Source organism: Thermobia domestica, chromosome 12 (assembly GCF_964235325.1).
Source record: "Thermobia domestica chromosome 12, izTheDome1.hap1.1, whole genome shotgun sequence".
NCBI classification, from domain to species: domain Eukaryota; kingdom Metazoa; phylum Arthropoda; class Insecta; order Zygentoma; family Lepismatidae; genus Thermobia; species Thermobia domestica.
Genome location: NC_137465.1, coordinates 154851884 through 154862573, shown reverse-complemented (window position 1 = coordinate 154862573; position 10690 = coordinate 154851884). Strand labels below are relative to the sequence as shown.

General features: G+C 34.5%; 1 protein-coding gene across 1 annotated transcript; it reads right to left on the bottom strand.

Moving 5' to 3' along the window:
• Positions 1–7330: 7330 nt before the first annotated feature.
• Positions 7331–9929, bottom strand: LOC145666756 (RING finger protein 37). Its single transcript, XM_081734310.1, has one exon. It carries the CDS (start codon positions 9753–9755, stop codon positions 8136–8138), a length of 1620 nt encoding a protein of 539 aa, XP_081590436.1. The 5' UTR covers positions 9756–9929; the 3' UTR covers positions 7331–8135.
• Positions 9930–10690: the final 761 nt, after the last annotated feature.

Below are 10690 nucleotides of genomic sequence, written 5' to 3'. Positions count from 1 at the left end.
TCTTTGGTGCACTGGGTCCCGGGTTCGATTCCCGGTGAGAGCACCTTACAAAAATTTGAACGATTACGGTGGTTCGTATTCCACCTTAAACTGTTAAGTCCACATATCATAGCCTCGCTGCTGAAAAGGAACGCTAAACTTAAATCGCCAAATCAATCGTATTATTGTGCTTTCACTTTTTAAAGTTGAGCGTCCTACGAATATTCACCAAGGCTAATTAACGTGGTCATGATGAGACAGACGATAATGGTGGATTAAAGAAAGTAGAAGGAAAGGGGAGGACCCCAAGAAAACTCCACACATACAGTGTCTGTACACCGCAAGCAGAGTTTGGCGCGAGCTAGGATCCAGTCAGGGATCCCACGCACCTGAGGTGAGCGCTCTACCACTGAGGCAACGCAGCTTTTCGTTGTATTTTCAAGTATTTGTATTGAAACCACATTTATTATTTATAATAATATTCTTGCTAATTATACAATATAGATACATAATATTATTTAGACTTGCATAGGTGACTGGATATCTGAGCGACCAAACTGAAACACTAAATACTTAGCGAAGAAACGAGAATTTTATAAATAATAATAATAAAAACTATACTCTTAACTCTACAGTTCATGGAGATTTACGGCTGGCCAGACGCACCGCTTCAACTTCGTAGGTCTAATGCTTGGTTAACACATGGGTTCTCAGGCGCAATTATTTCTGACTTCTAGATCTCATACCGCTATTTACGTGAATGCAGTTCTCAATATCATAGTAAACACAAGGGGACTGTGCTCCCACGGGAGTTTAACCCTGGACCATACGCACCGATGTGTATATTAAATGTAGTAGATAAGTGTACCAATTTAGGTTAAATGAATAAATAATATTATTAAAGTATTTCAAATAACAATGACGACAATGGCAAGTCACTAAATGATATTCTAATGGTTGGGCCTACGTTGTAGCAAGATCTGTTCTACATCGTATTGCGATTTTGTGCCCACCCTATAGTGTTTTCGGCTGCCGTAGAAAAAATGTACCGCGCTATTAGAGTACATCCAGATGACATATCGTTGTAACGTATTCTATGGCGAAAATCGCCTGAGGAACCAATTCGAACCGTAACCTATGGTATGGCTTCATCATTATTCTTAGCTACAAGATGCTTGCAACAGCTGTTGGAGGAGGAATCACATCTGTTCCCCCAGGTTCTTCCCATCAGTAACAATTATGTGTGCAAAGTGTTCCATTGTTGTTGGTCGCTAATCTGACCAAGAGGGAGGAATATGTGTTTTCTCTTATTTTTCTTCCCAAATAATGTGTTCTCTTCGCCCAAAGATGGCATTGGAATGCTACTTTTCTTATACAGTCGCAGTTTCTTATCTTCACCCAAGGACTAATGTTAGGAGGAGGAGAAGGGGAGAATTGTCCTCGCCGAGGGAAGAGGGGTCGTTGCGAGGAACAACAGTGAGTGCAAAAGATGGACAGTGCGCGGGTGTCTGTGTCGTGAGTTAAACTAACATTTCAACTATAGACATAATATTATTTCTCATTATGTGCATTACAATGCGCTAATCGGTTAGACAGAGTAATCAGTGTTTTTTTTTTTTTTTTTTCCTACGGCATTCAATAGTGGTATGCTAAGACAATGTATAGTTATTACTTTCATTTCGTGTTTCAATTATTAAAAAAAAGAAAGTAAAAGAATATATTTAAGCTATCGATTTAGTGACATTACTATTCGACAATTAATATTCATATAGTCTTTGAATTTATTTTATCTCTTCCCGTAACTTATAATGAATTAAACTCGCTATTAAGTACTATCCTTATTCAAACTCGTGTATTCGTGGATGATCCTCTGTGGAAATACTGTTCTATTTATATATTTAAATGGTGATTCTCCAACTTAAGCGCAACAAACACACTCCAAGCACCTTATTTAAAAGAGTACATCCACGTGTTATGCATTAACAAACTTCCCCCGCCACATGTTTACTTTGTCCAAAAACATCTTCGGCTTCAGTTCGTCAAGTTCTTTTGCTCTGTGTTCTATGCTAGCAGTGATGTATTATTTCAAATGCCTCAAGAACCGACATCATTGAAGACTACACCGAACAATTTTGAGAAAGCATTTGATTCAGATTATGTTTTCAACTGATGAGTTAACATTATTTTGTAAGGTTTATGATACGTCAGTAAATTGCATGAAAAAGTGTCACGTTCCGCAGCATTTGCTAACAGCCAAACATAAATTGGCTGTGCATAGAAAGAAAAAAAAAAAATAGGTGAGCCAATAATGTATTTCATTTCTTCCTATCTAAGGTCTGCTCGTCATTCGCAGTTTTCACTGGATTTGTGTAAGGTATTTATGAACGCTGATATTCCTACTTGGAAATTGGAAAATCCGCGTTTTGAGTGTTTTGAACAAGCTCCCATGCTATCTACATTTCGAAAACACGGAAATTTCAGTCAAAAACAGAAGACTAGGAAGTAATTAACAACACTGCTTACTGAGTATGAAATGATAACACAAAATACAGAATAATCTCTCTATACAAAGTAGAAGTCTTGAGTGACTGCCTGATCGATCAACGCCCAGGCCAAATCACTTAAGCTACAAACTTGAAATTTTAATAGTGCATATGGACTTCCCATTAAATATATATATATATATATATATATATATATATATATATATATATGAATCTTCCCTGCAAGGGAATTAAAAAAGGTAGAGTTACGACTGTTCAAATAAGATGTCCATATCTCGAAATCCCTTAAGATTAGAGGAATGAATTTTTGTATTTAGATTTTTCAGTTAAAACAATTAAAGGCGGCTTTCAGTGTTCTTATTTTTTTTTTTTTTTTTTTTTTACAAAAGAGAAAAAAAAAGAGGGTGGAGGTTGCAATTATTAAAATAAAATGGCCATACCTCGAAATTTCTTTATGTTAGAGACTTGAAAATTGGTATTTAGGCTTGTAATTTAAAATAATTAAACACGTATTTTAGCATTTTGTGATGTTTCTCTTAGAAGGAAAGAAAAATGGGGGGAAGGAAGTTGCAATTGCTCCAATAACATCTTAAAATCCCTTCAGATTAGAGACGTTAGGGATATGAAACTTAGTATATAATCTCCTCACAACTGGGCATATGCCACAGGGTTTCCGGAAATTTCGCTTTCAATAAAATAATTTAATATATAAAAAATACTTCGACGTTGTCAGCCCCATCATAGAGCTCCCTCGTGGCTAAGCGGTTAGCGTATGCGTCTTTGGCGTGGGAGACCCGGGTTCGATTTCCGGCAGCTCATGTGGTTCAGATTCCACGTTGATCAGTAGGTCCCGTCTCACTTAGCATTCGGGCCGACATGGATTTTTATTTCACTTTGACTGAAATGCGTATTCTCAGGGAGAAAGAAATGTAAACTTTTGGCAAAGAATAATGTCATAAACGTATTCTTGTCATGCGAAGATCGGAAACAGGGACTGAAATATGAGGCGCGAGGTCCTCAGCTAGCCGGAAGTTAGTCATAAATAAGAAAGAAAACCACAAGATATGACTGCCAACACACATGAAATAATATAATTTAATCTAAATAAGTAATAGAGAAAAATCTTTCAAATTTATAAATAAAGATATGAAAAAGGTCGAATATCCAAACGTGGACTGGAATTCTTTAGTAATGATTAGACACTCATAAACAAGAAATTGTAAGAGCAACACAATTTGTTGCCAAAATAAGTCAAAAACCTCTTTGAAGTATTTTTGCAATAAAGAGCGTGGCTATGCCTACTCAAAGTTGTAAAGAACAAGTATATATGTCTTGTTACGAAAAAGAGGGGAAAAATTACGAAATCGTGCAATTTTCGATTTTTTTTTTCAAAATTGGCACAATTTTTGGATACCCTGTATAGAAGAGATTGGAGTAATCTTCTGCCATTACAAACTAGACATAATTATCTATTAGACAAAAAAAAAAAAAAAAAAAAAAAAAAAACCTTCTTTATGTTAATTTGTTCCTGAAATATGCTTCGTCAAAAGCAGTACAGAATAGACCTTTTGGTCTTCAGTAATTACCGACAATGAACTTTATGACGCAATATCTCAGTAGAATTGTTTTATCGGGAAAATAAAAATACATACGGGTTTCTTAATTTTCCATAAGGAATTCACAGAAAAATAACTACCAAAATTCAAGACTTGACCGGTACATGCTCTGCTTGAATTGAGATGGAACGCGTCAATTATTTAGTAGCCTCATTTATACAATTACTATTTTTCTCAACGCTTACTAAACGATCTTAACAACACAAACTGTACGCCCGAAAACTAAAGCCGACTCCTTATGCAATGATATAGCAAACATTATTCTTAATAACACATCGAAAACTATATGCTGTACGTCGTACTTTTAATAAATTATTGAGGACTACATAGTTCAGGTGGATAAGCAGCAATAACGCAAGTGATTTTAACATTGATTCACATGACTGAAGGAAAAACGTGTAAGGAAATCTACCTGGAATTACGTATTTACTCTAGAAATATGTAAACACTAACCTCATACAGTTATACATTGAGATTATTCCATTTCCACAAATGTATTGTCATTTAATTATTCAATTTATTCCAATTTCCTATATTCCACTACGAACAATTAACCCTTTATTAAGCCACGAAACCACCTTTCTCAATGTTTCCCGCTGGTTACACGGTGAACTATGTTGGAGTGCTGATTACTGCCACCATCTGCTGTATAGAAATGCAACTAACTCCTACTTGTACACAAGAAACCACGTACAAAAACAGTAGTTAAAATTATGAAAACTCTAAAAGTATTTAAACTTGTAAAAACTTTTTTGAGAGTATTTTAAGACAAGACCCTCAAGGAATTAAGAAACAATATACCGGTGCTAACAATGTCATTTAAATAATACAACTCAATGTAAGATCGACCTATTGCATTACGGAAAGAAAGAAAAAAATCACTCCAAGTAACAAATACAAGACATAATTGTATCTCAACTTAACATAATAAAAATCCTACCAAAATAATCAACAACCGTTTCCCAATACTACATGCACTAGATACTTACAGAATATAATTGTGACATAAAAGTAATGATTCATCCGTTCCACCAACATAATTCATCACTATATATAGTAATACTGTGAAATGCTAAAGAATATATTTTTAATGCACATATACAGATGATTCTTTGATTCCTTCTGCTCGGCCACTCCACAGAAGGTCACCAATTGATAATAATTGCATGATCGCTTTTAAAAAAAAAATCTGTTCTCTTTGCAGTCGCGTTCATACGTGTTTCTTATAAATAACGATATGATTAAACACCGGATTTCTTCCTGAACGCTCAGGGAGACCCTGTTTCCAACATAACATATATGAAATGTTGAGAAATCAGTAATTATGCGAAATGCAATATCTCACAAATCAAAAGTAACACAGATATGAAACCAATATAAATAAACACATAGTGGAGTAGCCTTCATTACTACACTATTACTACACCTACAATAATCCCAAGTATTTCAAACTTATGAATTACCTAAGCCGAAACATCAGCTCTAAGCCATGAAAAATAAATGAAAATACTGAGCTTAGAATTTGATTTGATTTTCAGTTTATCTCAGAACTTCGTATGTAGTTTTATATTATTCTTCGCACTGTATATAAGTGTACAGCATATGAGACTCTATAGACGCCATTGCTGTTTCATGGGACGTCAAACATGGTTACGTATGGATTTTACCAATATATACCCCTGACTGAGGTATACTAACAGTGGTTAGTAGTGTTTTACTAACAGTCTTTTCAGGTATACAAATTTAAAGAAGAGAGTATGTTACAATTGACCTTTATTAGCTACAATAAGACTTTTTTCGGGTTAGGATAATTCATAATTTTGAGGTACCTGCAATTAGAAAGGTGTGTTAAAGGTCGCTCCGCAATATGCAGTACACACATAACGTCTCTTTCATACCTGTATAGCTTTCCATCTATAACATACTGAACACCGGTAAACACTGATTTTTCCTACAATTCGGTACATGACTGCTATATAAATATGACAAAGAATTTGGGGCATCACTTAGTTTCCCCCTTAAATTACTTGGTAATAATTAGGGTTCGTTGTCTGTAACTATAATTTAGTCATGAGTATAAATACAATGTAGACGCATGACATAAACTACACTGCATAAAACATGAGAGAACTTGTGCTACTTGACCACTAAAAAGCACGAACGTTACCTAACCGAGTGAGGGTAGCAGCGCAACAGAAGGGCGAGCATAGCTAGGGGATGCGTAGGGAGAAGGCGCGTCAGCAACGGTGGGTATGTGCATAAACAAGGTCGTTTGCAACGTCTCACTATTAAATCACAGTACCGGCTCCAGAGGCGTCGATGGATTTAGGGGAGATATTAAATGTCATCCAGAATCTGATACTGTTATCAATTATATCTTTCTTTATCGAATACATGCACGAACATGTAGCTATGCAAAATATGGGAATTTTTAAAAACGATCATGCAAACCATTTGAGGAATAATCGGGTGATTTTTAGTAGAACGACGCTTCTATAAAATGCGATACGAAGATTCTTTCAAATCGAAACTAGATTATAAAAATAGCTTTCATGTGCATAAGTAAAAAAACTCAATTTATTATTAATAATAACAGAGTAAATTCTATTCATCAACAGTGCAGCTATAAAGCACACGAGGTTATCAATAACTAGTAAATTATAACTATGTGATTCTTAGGATTTGCAAAACAGGCAATTTTAGTTGTTTCTTGTACCACGTTCACGAATGTGAATTATTTGTTATGTGTTCTTCTTATGATAAATATATATATTAAGCATAGCAGAGATTAGTAACAGTTTTTTCTTGTTCGAATTAGAAAACTAACATCAATCAAAATGATTAATTAAGAATATGAATTAACGTATATTTATAACAACTTTTTTTTTTTTTTTTTAATACTAAATTTAATATTACTGTACTGTTTCGGCGTTTTCTGATACTTTTCTCAGCACAACTGTGTAATTCATGTGCAACCCATTTCATTTCTTAGGATTTTATACAAGAATTTCACATTAACATATTTTATATTAATGTCTTTTTTTAACTTCATCGTTGGGAAAATTCCGTGTGATTTGCCCAGATATGCTAAGAACGGTGCCAGGAAACGCCATACGTAAAGTACATTAAACATTAGACGAAATAAATAAAAGTATGCTTTTACAAAAAAACATTTTCCTTACTTTTGATCTATTCATTCTTGGCTCGAATATTTAAACAAGAATTAGAATCCTCTTTTCAGTGTAATGTTTATTGGTCAATGCAAAATGTTGGCGTGTAAAGATGACAAATTTTTGGTTACATTCTACAAATATTTCTCCTTTATACATCAAATCAATTCATTTCTCAAAACTAAATATTATATATTTTTAAATATGGTAAGTGGAAAAAGTGACGTCATTAGTGCTGTATCGCCGGACTAATTTGAAAATCGAAAACAAAAAAAAAGTACCAAAACGTACTGCATTTGGTTATATTTGGTTGGATTAGATTAAGTTACGTTACATTAGGCGTATAGTTTTACTATACGATCCATAGTATAACTAGTAGTAGTAGTAGGAACGGGTTAGAAGCTCCGAGGAGGTTAGTTGAGTTCTGTTCTCGACATGAAATGGGCAAATTAAAAACTTGTTCAAATATTTCTATACTTCGACACTGACTTTCGCGCCACTATCCATAACAAGTGAACCTCCCCGCGAAATAGTCCATCCGCCTGCACATACAGTGCCGCTTACAACATCGAAAACAACCAACAAAAAGGACCACTTTCTTAACTTTTACCATTCCCCTTACTTGACTTTCACTCATTCTTCCTCACAAACTTAAATAAATTCTCCAATTGACCCGGTAAATTTTCTAAAATTGGTCCGGCGATACAGCACTTAACCCGAAGTAACTAATTACACTAGATTCTCCATAAATGAGAATTCAATTATATACAAACAGTATTAAAAAAGAAAAAGTATTACTGGACTGATATTCAATCTTGAGTCTCCTGTTAATTATGCCGATTCGTTAATCATGTGATTCAAGTACTTTACACATGAATGCGTTGTGGATCCTTTGAAGAAAACGGTGTACCACAGTTTGAACAAGAACTTAATTTGGTTTGCTTAAGCTTCTCTTTCAAACATATTCGACACAAAGCATGAGAGCACGGCAGTTTAAACAAATTTGACTCTTGTGCACAATTTCCACAAACAACACGTTCACTATTAGAGACATTCTGGCGATTAGATTGCGTAAATCTTGGAAGCCCTTGTAACACATTCTTTAAGGCAACATTCAGACTATCATTTAACATTTCTTCATGTGTTCTTTGTCTCTTGGAACTTTGGGAATTATCTGAAGATACCGGTACATTAGAACTAAGATCACATTTTTCACTAACTTCTACTTGGTTGCGTTTCCTATTGGTGGTTTGCTCGCTTTTCATCCCATAACCAGATGTACAAGGAGTATCCAATTGAGTAGCAATGCCTAATGACTTAAACGAACTAAGGGTATTATTACGAAGCAATGTGTTTCCATCTAGCGTTCTTCCAGCCGATTTTACTTCGCATTTATCCCCATTGTCTACAAGAAATTTATCTATTCTGGCTTTCAGAACGGAATTAAACACTGGCTTAAAAGTTTCGGTAAATAAACGCCCGGTAAATGGATCACTAGGGCCTCGTCCCCATAATGCTTCTTGGTTGCTATGTTTTTCCAACGTTGATTGATCGATTATATTTCCTGACGGTAAAACAATAGGAAAAACCATTATTTCACAAGTTATTGGATCCTTAAATTCATCTGGAACATGCAAGTAACTTGCGTTCTTTTCAGTACACTTTTCTGTTTCACTTCCTACTGAAGCCACTTGCTCCTTAAGCAAATTCACTGTCTCTTTCCTAGACTTTGTCGAACGCCACAATTCATATACTTTTTCTTTCATTGATTTGCTGAGATAAGGAGATGGTTCACCCCATATTTCAAGCTTCTTGATAGCTGGGACTGATGAGCCTTTTGTTCTATTGATTCGAATTTTGACACTACACGAACTATTCAAAATTTGTCTAAGACGATGACCTAATTGAAACTTCGCAAATTTATGAGGTACCTCAATGTTTATGTCATTTTCTGGCCTTCTGTTTCGAGGAAAAGCAGGGTTATAAAATGAGAGACCATCCTCACAACTTAATAACCCTCGTCCAATCGTGTTATAGAAATCCGTATGATTAATATTTACGTCCTTGATAGGAACTTGAACATTTTTATTCTGGGAAGTTCCATCAAGACAAGTAGATTTTGAAAATATCTCAAATCCTATCGACTTTTGATTACCTACTTGTGGCCATATCAAAATATACCGAATATTAACTTCACATATGAAATTAACAGTGATATCCACAGGGGGTTTTATGAAATAATCGGCAATAAATCCCTTTTGCTTCTTAAAGTCATCACTCGATATTAAATTGGAGACTTCATATCCATCACAATTTAATTTATCGCATTGAATTTGTGGCTGTAACACAGGATGACAAAAATTTATTGCCATCTCTCTATACCAATAGTATGGTATTAATTTATATAGAAATTCATTCAAGTCTCGTTTACTGCATGTTCTACGTATTACAAGATATGCACTGTAAACAATACATATATAACCCATATATACCACATTAGGTAACTGTCAATATAAAAACACTTTCCATTAATTTAACTCTTGCTCTCAAAATATTTTAACACTCAATTGCTGTTATTCTTATTATAATGTCAATTTTATTTCTAGACAGAAACGAATTTCAGATCAGCTGCGACCACAGACTAACCACAATTTTCACATCACCTTTTTCTTCTTTTCTCTACTCGATAACCACTTACGGTTAATAAGTGCCTTGGACCTAATTCATGCAAAGTACAAATTTTAAAAAATCAGGTATGTCCTATATCTAACAACTAGAATTTATGAAATTAAATTGAAATTGCCTCAAAGTAACAGTCAGAATCAGGAAAAGAAACGTCTGTGCAGCAGTTTCGTATCCTGAAAACTTAATCATGTCTATCGTAGATTGTATAGGATAATATCTTAATTGTACATTATTTCTCACTCTATTCCATATTTCTGAGCATTTTAACTGTATACTTATACTTGTTGTAGGTGATCCAAGAATGCTTGAACAAGAGTCTTGTTTAAGACCTTTCAAGACCATTTGATGAAAATGACGTCAGTACTGACGTCATTTTTGTCTTGAATTCAAAAGTTTCGTTCAAGAAATTTCCTTTCGGTCCTGTTAACAATCCAATTCAATAACGTTCAATAGCCAATCAGCGCTCGAGTTGAGTGCAGGAAACTAGGAAAGAACTATGATGGCGTTGTGACAGAACGGCAGTTGTTGAATAAACATCTTTTCATTACTCTTTTCCATAATTATCTGAAGTTCAAAGTGTGCTTATAAAAATAAACGAAGTCTAATATCTGCGCTAGAAGGTATTGTTAGTATTTTTGTTGATAATATACACGATTTATGTGGTTACAGTGCTTGCATGCGCATAACAATTGTTAAATTTTGTAGCAATAATATAAGTATTAATTTGAGAATTTAA

Coding starts and splice junctions, on each gene's coding strand:
- LOC145666756 (XM_081734310.1), bottom strand. CDS start 9,755: ATGGGTTATATATGTATTGTTTACAGTGCATATCTTGTAATACGTAGA.